This window comes from Gracilinanus agilis, chromosome 2 (assembly GCF_016433145.1).
Source record: "Gracilinanus agilis isolate LMUSP501 chromosome 2, AgileGrace, whole genome shotgun sequence".
NCBI lineage: Eukaryota > Metazoa > Chordata > Mammalia > Didelphimorphia > Didelphidae > Gracilinanus > Gracilinanus agilis.
This window is the reverse complement of record NC_058131.1, coordinates 268090347-268103792: the sequence shown is the minus strand read 5'-3', so window position 1 is coordinate 268103792 and position 13446 is coordinate 268090347. Positions and strand designations below refer to the sequence as shown.

Here is a 13446-nt window from a genome sequence, read left to right as displayed (position 1 = left end):
AAATTTGAGTGTTTTCTATTCATTTGTCCAATGCTTCATATAAAGGTTTGGGATTTCTCTAAATTGTTTTTAGAAAGCAAATCATTAGTAGAGTAGAGAGAAATTCATACATTACTGATACTGATTCTCATCAAACTAACCATTAGTAATTGGTTCAGAAAGATTCAGTATTTTGAGATCTTCCCTCTTAATTGCTTAAATTGTCCTCATGGTTATAGTAAAAAGAGATAAGATAACATGCATTAATTGAGGTCTTCTATGTAGAGCTTACAAGACTTTGAGAGGATAAGGGAACAAGGTAAGAGGGAAGTTGGTTGAAAAAAACATAGAATCTTCCCTGGCCTTGAGGAGGCAAAGATGTAGAGACAAAAATATGTACACATCAGTTGATATTAGAATAATTATAGTTTTCAACAAACAAATTAACATGTTAGAAATTGATTATGAGGGCCTCAGAAAATAAAGGGAGTAGTCAAATTCATCAAGAAAACCTTTCCATTAGTGGTGGGATTGAAATAACACAGAATGGCATTAGCTAAGACTTAGAGATGGAAATAAGCCATCTTCTATGTATATTTTCATCATCTTTAATATGAAGTGAATACCTGCCATGCCCACTTAACATTTTTAGGAGGCTGAAATGTTATGTGTTTATATGTGTATGTATATGTATGTGTATTGCTTTGCACACTTAAAAGCACTATAAATATAAATGTCTGCTATGTTGCCTCCAATTCAGTGCCTCATTTACTTTTCAGGGTTAAATCTGGTGTAGTGGAAAGAACTTTCAACTTGGTGCCAGGAGATGCCTGGGCTTGAATCCTCCTTAGTAGCTGTGTGACAATGAGCAAGTCAGTCTCTGAACCTATTTACTCATTAGCAAAATAGGGATCATAATTCTTACTGAGTCTACCTCACATCATTGTGAAAACCACATGAAATTAATGTTTTTTAAGTACTTAGTAAATATTAAGACATTTTAGTTAAGTGAATAGAATGCTGGACTTGTCTTCAGGAAAACATTTAAGAATCCTGTCTCTGACACTTATTAGCAGTTTAACCATGATCAAGTCACTTAACCTCTGATCTTCAGTTTCCTTGTCTATAAATGGAGGATAGTAAGATACATGGTATCACTATCACAGGGTTATTATGAAGCACAGAAGTGATAATATCTGTAAAGCCCTTTGCAAACTTTAAAGGCTCTGTAAATGTCAAGTATTCAGGTCTAGATGTGTTTGCTTATAGTAGTATTAGCTGGGGCACAGAAAAAGTATCATCTTTGTCTTGAAAGAAAGTAAAGAGAAATGAGACTAGAGAGATATGAGATCATTTGATGTGCTAATACTTGAACATTAGGGACCTAAACAGGTGGGATTTAAGCCACACTTCTAGATTGTTGTAAGCATACTATTTTTGTGCAGAAATTATTGACCTATGTGGACAATAAAGATGGAGAATCTAGGTAGGGAATAAGGAAACAATGGAACATTTTTCTGAAAGAAATGAGATGAGAAAAAGTAATTGAATTTTTTAAAAAGTGAGCATAATGTTAGATTCAACCTAAAATGTTTTGTAATAAAGAAATCCAACAGCTAAGTGTATTTTTGTTAATATATTTAGTTTTTGCTGAGTTTCATATCTAGTTCTCAAGCTTCGCCAATATTAATAAGAAATGGTATTTTGAAATCCCTTTTGGAATCTTAATTTTTTCTGAAATTAATTTTCTCAGTGTATCCACATTCATGCTTTTGAGTGATTTAATTTAAGCCTCATTTTAATTCACCTTAGCTAATGTAAATTTCTGTTATTTATAAAATAAACTTATACTAAAAATATTTGCTGGGATATTTTTTGGCTGATTAACTGTCAGAAAAAGTATATAAGAACAAGAACAAACAGAATCCTTAAGTTTTACTGGGAGGTAACTTTGTAGTTAGGTTATAATTAAGACCATGATTCTCTGCATCTTTTCCCTTGGGAAGGAATATCTGATTAGTGACTCATATTAATCACAGTTGCAAAATTAAGCTATTTGATAAATAACAAAAGGACAGTTTTTTAAACCCTTACTTTCCATCTTTGCATCAATACTGTGTATTGGTTCTGAGGGAGAAGAGCAATAAAGACTAGACAATAGAAGTTAAGTGACTTGCCCAGGGTCACACAGCTAGGAAGTGTCTGAGGCCAAATTTTAACCCCGGACCTCCTGTCTCTAGGCCTGGCTCTCAGTCCACTGAGCCTCCTAGTTGCCCCCAAAGGCAGTGTGTTTTAATGGATAGGCACCAGTATTGGACCTGGTTTGTGCTCTAGTACTTGCTAGGTATATGACCTTGGACAAGTTACTGAATCTCATATTTGGGATATCTCACTGGGTTGTTTTGAGTAAAGTGCTTAATAAAGTATATTTACTATGAGATATTTCTTTTACTTTCAACCTATATTTGTTCTGAGTATAGTTTGATTTGTATTTCCTCTCTCTATTGCAGAGGTAAGAAAAATAAAATTTATAGATTTTGAGCTCTCATTGGGTAATTGGTATATTGATTAATGGTATTTCCTTAAAAACATAGAAACAGAAATACAATTGATGAATCGCAAATACACATCTCTTCTTAGGATGGTCGACTCTTGCCTGAATTCAACATGGCAGAACCTCCCCTGATCTTTGAGTGCAATCATGCTTGTTCTTGTTGGAGGAATTGCCGAAATAGGGTTGTGCAAAATGGGCTCAGGTGAGTTGCCTATATTAGATACTTAAGAAATGTTTATGAAATTGAGTTTAATTGTTGGCGTCTTACCTAGACAAAATCTAGTCATGTCTGTTTGGCAAAATAACCAGCAAATAATTAAGAAGAAAGCATTAAATATATGTAATTAGAAGTTTGCTAACAGTTATAGCTAGCTATTCAGTATGAAATGGCTTGCTGTCTTATGTTCTTAGATAACAGCATTTTTATCACTGGAAGTATTGGAGCAAAATCTGAACAACCATCTAGTTAGGGATATTGTAGAACTAAAAATTGCTACACTGGTTGGGAGATTAGTCTGAGTTTCCTACAAGGTCCCTTCCAATGCTGAGATTCCTTGGTTCTAAATCGCTCTTTTATATGATAGTTTGAAACTCTGCAATATTTGATATATCTAGACTCTAAAAGATGATTATTAGTTTTTTCACATTGTCCATAGATTGAATTTTATTTTAGAGGAAAATTAAAACTCCCTTAATCTTGACTTCTTCTATATTCAGATATGCACCTAGATTTGTAAGACATTGTTTATGTGACATCCATTATTTGGCTATTATTTGTTTCTTAAGTTTAGCTAAATAGCAGACAACAAAAGCAGATGCTTCTCATGTTGCTCTGAACAGATGCTAGTGTTCACAATTAGGGACCTAGTAGAACTAACAGAATCTGGCTTATTTGGGTTTAGATTCAAATAAACTATTTTAGCATATACTAAATTTGAAAATGTGTATTTCAAGCCCATACTTGAACTCTGCTTTAGCTATCTAATTTTGTGCTCTAGTTTTTATATCATGTAAAATAGTGACTGCCACACCTTAGTAACTCCTGATTCTCACTTTTTTTCATGTGAAACCACCTTTAGATTTATTTTCAACTCTTCTACTCTCTCATGCAATTCGTCTATAGAACTACTATATGACTAAGTTTCTCTGGATTCTGATCACTTCACATCCCCTTAGCATCTTCGTGTAATAAATACCGATAAGAGATACTTAGTCCTATTACTAAACACTTTGTACTCCAGAGAAGAATCATTGCAGTTTTTATTAGTTATTTTGTCTATAAGTGTATTTTCTGAAGCTTCAAAGAAAGGTACAAGTTGATTTAGCAAATTTCAATTTAACTCAGTTTGTTTTCTAATTGTTGATAAATCATCAATTCTTGTGTGTATGTGTGTACTATAGTAATTCTCCATTAACCTAACTATTCAGTGACCTAAAAATCTTGTTACATAGTCATGCTAGTAACAGAAAACTATATTTAGTTCCTTTTCAACATGTTTATGTTAATTTTCATACATTTTGTGTGTATTTTAATTTTCCCATCTCATAACACATAATATTGTGCTTTGCACAATAAGAAAACAATGACAATAGAATAGTATTAATATAATAATAAGCGCACACAATACAACCCTATTAGTGGTTATTGCTTGACAGAATCACATGTTCAGTGAGTAGTGTTTGTCAGAGAGATATTTACTAAGTACTTACATTTCTAATGGGGGAAACCAACACATAAAGGTGTATTGGAAAGCAAGGACAGGTAATTATTGAAGAATGTACAGAAAGCGGTGTGTTGGCCTATTTCCCAGCAAGATAAGCCAAAAAGCTCACCTATCAAATTGGGTGAGTCTTAAGTTTTCAGTGAGAAAGAGGCAGTCATAGATTGGCAACATTGTTAGAAGACTACATGAAGTGATATGATAGCTCTTTCACTTGGATTCACATTTCTTATTTTACACTCTAATTCCCAGGATTTCTGAGGTAGGGAGGGATACTCATAGTATATAGTCACTAATAGTTGTTACTCACCAGATTTACTTGTCTAACTCCTCAGATCCAGTTTTCTAAGCTTAGTAGGTTCACTTGACTTTATTTTACTTCATATTTGCCCTATATATCAAAAAAGTAATGTTGTTATTGTAATGCTTGGGAATGATCCATTGATCTTCAAGGACATCAATAACCTGTTTATTTGGCTTAGAGGATATTAAATATACTATTGTAGTGTATTTTAGTATGTTTTTGTTTAAGCAGCTGAAATAATTCAGCTAAGTCAAAGTATTGTGAATATTGTAAGTAAAATGAATCACTGCCCCCTGACTCACTTTGTGGCAGTAAGTGCCAACATCCCCATCCCCTGTTTCTACAGAATCACCATGGCAGCTGGACCCTGTAAATATACCGACAGGTCTTCAAGGCCCTCATTGCTGCACAATACAGTGTGGCTCAGATCTCCCCACTTCCACTTTGGTCAGACCAACTATACCCTGGAATTCCTCCAAAAAATTCCTGCGGGCAATTTGAGGGTGATGATGGGTTCTGTGTGTTTGAAAGCAGTGCTATTGCACACTAAGCAATGATGACCTTTGAGGTCCTACTGCAGAGGCAGCTGCCCAGGTGATCCAGTGGGTGAGCTTTGCTGACAGTGACATTGTTCCTCCAGAGTGTTCCCCTCACTTGGCATCATGTATCACAACAGATAGGGCATTGAGAATGCCAAAGAGGAGGTCAGGGGAGTTCTGGGGCTCCTAGACACCCACCTAAAGACTTAAGACTTTCCTCATGTGTGAACAGGTGACTCTGGCGGACATCAAAGTTGTGTGTACCTTTTTGTGGCTCCATAAGCAGATCCTAGAGCCATCTTTCCAGCAGGCCTTCCCCAACACCATCTGCTGGTTCCTTACCTGCACTCACCAGCCCTAGTTCTGGGCATATTGGGGAAGTTGAAGCTCTGTGAGAAGATGACCCAGTTCGATGCTAACAGGTTTGCTGAGAGTTAGCCTAACAAGGAGCCTCCAAGAAAAGGAGAAAGAGAAAGGAGAGAAGAGAAGAGAAGCCAAAGGCCTAGGCTGAGTGGAAGGAGGAGAAGAAGGAAACTGGTGGCCCCTGGCTCTGAGAACAAGCTGGATGAGTATAAGCAGGCTCTGGCTGAGAAGCCCAAGGACCCCTTTGCTCACCTGCCCAAGAGTACCTTTGTGATGAGTTTAAGTGCAAATACTCCAATGAGGATACCCTCTTGGTGGCATTGCACTACTTCTGGGAGCACTTCAACCAGGATGGCTGGTCTTTGTGGTATGCCGATTACCACTTCCCCTAGGATCTCAGCCAGACCTTCTTGAGTTGCAACCTCATTACTGGAATGTACGCATTTGGACAGTCTGAGGAAGAATGCCTTTGCAAATGTCATCCTCTTTGCCACCAACAACAGCAGCACCATTTCTGGAATCTGGATTTTCTGGGGCCAGGAGCTTGCCTTCCTACTAAGTCTAGACTGGCAGGTGGATTATGAGTCTTACACATGGTACAAGTTGGTTCCTGGCAGCAAAGAGGCCTAGGCCATGGTCTGAGTAGACTTCTCCTGGGAGAGGGCCTTCCAGCAAATGGGCAAACCAAACCCTTCCATCAGGGCAAAATCTTCAAGTGACTACCACCCCCATGCTCCCTTTTCCCCCAGCTGCCTCCTCTGTATAGAGGTGCTAGTCATTAAAGGAAACTGATGAACATGGAACACCCCATTACGCCATTGCCACGCCCCCTCCCCCCCCCCCCCCCCCCCACCCCAAATAAACCATCTGAGGATAGGCTGTTTTCCTCCATATCATGCCGCTTTAACTTCAGTGATTTAAAAAAAATGATTTTTGGAACATTGCATCAGAGATTTAGAGCTTCAGGGGACTTTACAGCTTCCTCAAATTATAGATTCTGAGGCTCAGGGAGGCTAAGAGACTTACTGGCCACCAAATACTAGCTCTGGTAAAGCCAAAATTTGAAATCAGGTCTTTTTGCTGCAAATTCAGTTCTACATGACAATACACAAGGGCAAATTACTTTTAGATCCAAATTATATAATATATTGTATACTGTCATTACCTCAAAGAGCTTATAATTAGGTGACTGAGGATTACTATATATGTTGACATAACATTACCACATTTCCTTTTTTCAGGGCTCGATTACAACTTTATCGGACACAAAATATGGGTTGGGGTGTACGGTCCATGCAAGACATTCCACTGGGGACTTTTGTTTGCGAGTAAGTAAGATCATTGGATGGCTATTGTATTTTAAAATTCATAATTCTTTGGCATCAAATTTGTTGCATTAAAACTTCTAGATTAGTTTCAGAAGGTATCAACCTAGAATTTATACGAGTACAGGATACCTAGACTATTCTAAGTAGGGCAGAGCTTAAAACACAAAACTGAAATAGACAGTGGTAGGAATACCCAGGGATGACCTTCTCTTCCTCCCCTGGGAATAAAGAGCCCTATTCATCTTTGGATCTTGAATGAAAGAGAGAATCATCAAATTCAGTGTCTTCATTGTTGACATGGGAATGAGAGAAAGGATGGGATCAGAGGAGTCTAGCATTTCTAAGTATTAGCAGGGAAGCTGGAGAGCAAGATCAGGGGTATTTGTTGACATCAGTATTCCATAGGAAAATCCTACAATTGTCAGAAAGAGAACAGGATGATACTTAGAATCATTGCTATCCTTCTATTTAGTCATCCTCTACTTCTGAAGCCTTTATATTCAATCAGTTGTCAAGTTCTGTTAATTCTTTATCCATAACATCTATGACCTATGTTCCCTTCTCTCTACTCACAGTGCCATCAGAGTTTTATTTAGACATTTATTGCTTTTCAACTTGGGCTATTTTAGTAATCTAATTTGTTCTCATACCTAAAACCTCTCCTCAGTCTATCCATATCCACACACCTACTAAAATGATTTTCTTAATGCACAAGTCTGACTTTATCTCTATCTACTACATTTAATTCTAATGGTTCCTCTTAATTCTAAATTTAAATGAAAATTCCTCTTTTTGGCACTTTAAAGTCCTTCATGAGCAGATTCTAACCCCTCTTTTCAGCCTTATTTTATATAACTCATGCCCTCTCTAGTCTATGGCTTTCTTCTTGTTCTTATGCATAACACATCATCTCTTGTCTTTTTGTCTTTGTACATAGAATCTTCTCCCTTCTAATATACGAAACCTTTCCTGATCTCCCCCAGCTATTAGTGTCTCCTTCTACAGTTTTATTTATACGATGAACATTTTTCTTTCTCAAATCAAATATAAGCTTCTTAATGGGCAGGGACCATTTCAATTTTGTGTTTGTAGCCTCGGCACCTAGTATAGCATCTGTTAAATAGTGAGTGCTTAATAAATGACTCTTGGTTGATTGATTTATTGACCAAGTCTACCCACCCTCAACTTATAGCTACTGGATTTATTATAGCTTCTGACTTCACTAAGCTCTTTGAGAGGTTGAAAGGGCAAAGATACCACTTAAAATTTACTTTCCTATAGAAGGACTTTTGGAGGTGGTTCTCAAGAAAAACAGTGATAGCTATTTCACATTAAAATGTTATTTGATCATCTGGTAAAAATTGGAAAAGCATGTTTAATGCACTTTTAATCCTAAGGGCACTGTTATTTATTTTATAGTTGAAGAATCTGAAGTATAGAGAGGTTAAGTGATTTACCAGGATCACAGAAGTATCTAAGGCCAAATTTGACCTTGAATCTTCATCATTCCAGACCTAGTGCTCTATCTGCTATAAAACCAGCTACCTCTCTTCTGGAATATAGTCGTTGAGGAACAGATAAGTAGGCTAATGTATCTAGACCAGAGAGTGCATAGAGGAGTTCAAAGAACTGGAGAAATGGAAAAAACCAGATGATGAATAATTTTAAATTTTAAATGTCAAACAGAATTCATATGCTATTCCAGAGTTAACAGAGATCCACTGAAGTTTAATGGGTTATAAAGGTAACATCGGTAGGTATCCACATTAGGAAAATTTCTTTGGTAGCTGTTGGAACGGGTAAAGACTAGGGACCAAATAGAAGGCAAGAAATGTGGAACTGAACTACAGGAGTGGTGGGTGTGTGATGGAAAATGTATCACTTTGATAAACCAGAGAGCTCTTTATTCATTGATTGCCATTATATATAATCAATTTTTCTAGGTTCAAACACTTGTTCCAGTATACTATCACAGGATAAGTCTATAAATCTTCAGGTGAAATAAAATTAATTGCATCATTTGTCTATGGCCAGTGAGTTCCTTATTCATTCTTATTTCAACATATCTAGGTCTAAAATAACATGAGAGACAGGTTAGATGGAGCATTGGATAGATCCATTCTCAGGAAGACCAAGGTTCAAGTTTCAGTTAGGATCTTGAGCAAGGAAATAGCAGTGCCCTGGACAGCATTGTAAAACCAGTGAGAGTGAACCTCATTCTTAGAAGGACTTTCTCCTTGAGGAGTACCATATATTCTGTGAAATCACAGGTCTCGTCCAATAAATAAAACAGTAAAATAAAAAATGAAGTAATAATTACTTTGTTGATCAGCCAAGTGCTTACTAATTAGGTTATTAATCTCTTCTGATTACAAAGGCCAGGTATTTTTAAAATTAGAAAATGTTATGTAAAATGTTATATAAATTTATTATCCATATCTCTTTATTTTTTTCATGAATTTATTTTTTTGGAATCAAAATTAGAATGTGAGAGTCTTGCATTGATTTATTTGGAATACTCTTTTCCCATTAGTATCCAACACATATAGTTTTCTGGAAGGAATTTTTGTTATAAAAGGAATTTATCAATATCACTAAAGAAACTAACTTTTTTTTTCTTTAGCTCAGTTATTCTTTGAAGTACTTTAACAAAGGAAAACCTTAATATTTTGCAATAATATAGAAATCCTTTTTGCCCTGAACTCATATCATTACAGAGAGCCTGCTTTTTTTTTTTTTTTTTTCTTTAAACCTTTATCTTCTGTGTTAGAATTGATAGTAGCAGCTCCAAGGAAGAGCTTCCATTAAGGGCTGGGGTTCAGTGACTTGCCCAGTGTCACATAGCTAGGAAAGTGTCTGAAGTCAGATTTGTTGCTAAGACCTCTCTCCAAGCCTGGCTTTCTATTCACTGAGCTACCTAGCTACTCCAAAGAGCCCGCTCTAAGGATCTATTTATTTAATAATTATTGTTGATTTGTATTGTAATAATTTGAAAAATTATGTGTAGCTCCTTACTTGCATTTCTTGTTGCAAGTGGTGTGTGTGTGTGTGTGTGTGTGTGTGTGTGAGAGAGAGAGAGAGAGAGAGAGAGAGAGAGAGAGAGAGAGAGAGAGAGAAGTATGTGCAGTATATCTATATTGCTTCAGGGGTTACATTTTAAACTGTTTGCAAACCTTCATTCTCTCATGACACAGTTGAAATAATCCTGGTAGCTGTTGTCTGCAGATCTCCAAGTACTCCTTTTCTCAATTTGGTACACAGTTCATAATTTTTCTCTCTTTTCCTGCCTTTATGCTAAGGGACTTCAACATATCAAACACCCTAATCGCTCAGTTCCTCAACCTATTTACTTGCATGACCAACTCTTTCCACCTCAGCTACACACAAGATTGATCATATCCTCAATTTTGCCATTACCCACAAATGTACCACTTCCATTTTTCAGGACTTCTGAAATTCCTATATCTGAGCTTAATCTCTTTATTTGTCTCTTCCTCTGCCTTTCCTTACCAAACCCTTTTATTCATACACACCAAGACTTCTAATCCCTTGCCTCTTCTGTTCCCTCCCCCAATGTCTTTCCCAGCTATTTCCCATACACCGGCTACCCTCTCTTTTCTTCATCTTCATCCTTTGGTGAACCAGTTCAATTCTATACTGTCCTTACTTGTTCCCCACCAAACCTTACCCTTAAATCACTTGCCATCATTCACTGTTGGACCTATACTGTGCTTCTGAATGAAAATGGAGGAAACCACCATCCTGATTATACAGTCTTATCAACAGGTCTCTTCATTACTGCTAGGCAATCCTACTATACCTCCTTTATAAACTTACTATTTCACTCTTACCATTGGTTCTTCTAAACCTCTTCATCTTCTCCTACTTCCCATGATTCCTCCTCTCTCTACCTATTCAGTTGAGAACCTTACCTCATATTTTATAGAAAAGAAAAATTGAGGCTGTTCAATCATTTATTAATCACCTATTATTATTAAGTTCTCTGTTCTCCCCTTTCTGTCACTATCTCCCCATCTTACGTGATGAGGTGACCTTACTCCTTGCCAAGGTTAATTTGTCCTCAAGTGATCTCCTTTTATATTATCTCTTCTAAGAAATTGTCCCCTCTGTCATTCCTGCTCTTATCCATTATTTTTAGTCTCTCTCTGTTTCTTGGTTCCTTCTATTATCTTCAGACTTAGTCATGGCTCCCCTATCCTGAAAAAAACCCAACCCACACTTGATCCTTCTGTTGCCACTATCATCTTATTTTTTCTCCCTGTTGTGGCTCACTTCCCTGAAAAGGCAATTTAGAGTGATGCCCACTTTCTTAACCTTTTAAAATCTGGCTTCTGACCTTATGATTCCATTAAAAATATTCTTTCCAGAATTGACAATGATCTCTTCAATGCCAAACAGAATGTCCTTTTGCCAGTGCTCATTCTTCTTGACTTCTTTATAGACTTTGACACTGTTGATCACACTTTGCCTCTTGTTAAATTTCTTTTTTCTAGGTTTTTCCTATTTGACTTTCTTGTGGTTTTCCTCTTAACCATCAAATCACTCTTTCTAGGGTGCAGCTGGGTAGCTCAGTGGATTGAGAGTCAGATCTAGAGATGGGAAGTCTTAGGTTCAAATCTGGCCTCAGACACGTCCCAGCTGTGTGACCCTGGGCAAGTCACTTAACCCCCATTGCCTAGCCCTTACCTCTCTTCTGCCTTTGAGCCAATATACAGTATTGACTCCAAGACGGAAGGTAAGGGTTTATTTGAACACACACACACACACACACACACACACACACACACACACACACACACATACACATANACACACACACACACACACACACACACACACACACACACACACACACACACATACACACAACCAAAAATGAAAAACCGCTCTTTCTAAGTCTCCTTTGCTGGATACTCATCCAGGTAATGCCCACTAACCATAGGTGTCCTTGAGCATCCTGTTCTAGGCTATCTTCTCCCTTTATTCTACTTCATTTGGTTATTTCATCATGTCTCATAGAGTTAATGATCATCTATCTCTATGCTGATCTATGCTGATGATTATCTACCTGTATGATCCTAACTTCTTTGTTGCCCTTTTAGTCTTTTATCTCCAACTGTCTTAAAACTGAACTCATTATTGCTTCCCTAAATCCTCCCTTCTAAACTTTGCTATTACTTTTGAGGACATCCTCCTATTTAACTAGACTTACAACCTAGGTATCATCCTTGACTCCTCACTATCTCTTGCCCTCCATATCCAGACTGTTGCCAAGACCTGTTGATTTTGTTTTTGCATCTCTCAAATATGTTCCCTTCTCTTCTCTGACATTGCCACTACTCTGGTTCATGTCCATATCACTTTACACCTGTAGTATTGTGGCAACCTGCTGGCCCTGCTTCAAGTCTCTCCTCACTCTAAACCATCCTCCTTTCAGCCACTAAAATGATTTTCCCAGTCGAAATCCAACCATGTCACTATCCTCCCCATTCCTGCTCCAGGATCAGAAACAGCATATTCTCTTTGGCATTCATAGCCCTTCATAACTTAGTTCTTCCCCCACCTTTTCAGTTTTTTTTCTTTTTTACTCCCCACCACTGACTTTGATTCGGTGACACTAGCTGCCTTGCTGTACATGGAACAAGGTATTTTATATTTTGGCTCCAGGCAATTTCTTTGCCTGTCTTCTGTCCCCTATGCCTGGAATGTTCTCCCTCCTCAACTCTATGACTTGACTTTCTTGGCTTCAAGTCTCAACTAAAATTCTACCTGCTACAGGAAGCCTTTTTCTATCTCTCAATTCTAATATCTTCTTTCTCTTAATTATTTCTTTTGTATGCTGTGTAAGATTTGTTTGCTTGTATTTATTATTTACTCTTCTCCCTCATTTGATTGTGAGCTCCTTGAGGGAAGGGACTGTCTTTAACAAACTCTTTTTCTATATTAAGTGATTAGGAAAAACTATGGTACATAAAAGGTGCTTAATAAATGTTTATTAACTTACATGCCAATCAAGCTCCATTATTGTAGCATTCAGTATATTTCTTGCCACATTGTCATTTTCATTAAAGCATTTTTCAATTACATTGATATTTTTTTCAATGTGGCTATTTGTGATTTTCAAGATAAATCTTCTGTAACATCAATGTTTCCATAATTTATCATCCATATATTATATATGCATATATATGTGTACTATCCACTTAACATATATGATTATATAATCAAAAGACCATGATTTTAGCCATTTATCTACTTGTAAATGTGATCTGGGAATAGCATTTTTGTTTGTTTTTTTTTACTTGATGGATCATGTGAGTCTCTTGGTCTAAGGGTATCATATGTAGGTTAGAACCATTAAAATTTTCTTTATATTTCATTTACCAGGTATAATTTTAAAATATCAGTTACTGCAGGTAGCACTAACATTATTCCTTTGGAATTGAGTTTTCTATACTTTGCAATCCTGTACATAACCTACTATATGATACAAGCAGCCCATTTTGTGTTACAAGACATGACTTTTGAGAAAGTTGATTTTTTGCATAATAACATTTTTTCCCCTGTAGTGATATTTTCTTGTTTTCCCAACATCCTGCATGTATACAGGATGTTCCAACATTTTTAGTGCAGTTTT

At 36.8% G+C, this 13446-nt stretch overlaps 1 protein-coding gene and 1 pseudogene across 1 annotated transcript in view; both read left to right on the top strand.

The window, feature by feature from the left end:
- The window catches only part of EHMT1 (euchromatic histone lysine methyltransferase 1), a 307779-nt gene that overhangs the window by 242733 nt on the left and 51600 nt on the right, over positions 1 to 13446 (top strand). Inside the window, exons 23-24 of the mRNA XM_044663911.1 lie at positions 2620 to 2735; positions 6702 to 6788. Of these exons, the coding sequence (XP_044519846.1) occupies positions 2620 to 2735; positions 6702 to 6788 (203 nt within the window). The remainder of the gene's footprint in view (positions 1 to 2619; positions 2736 to 6701; positions 6789 to 13446) is intronic.
- On the top strand, positions 4310 to 6179 carry LOC123236587 (annotated as a pseudogene).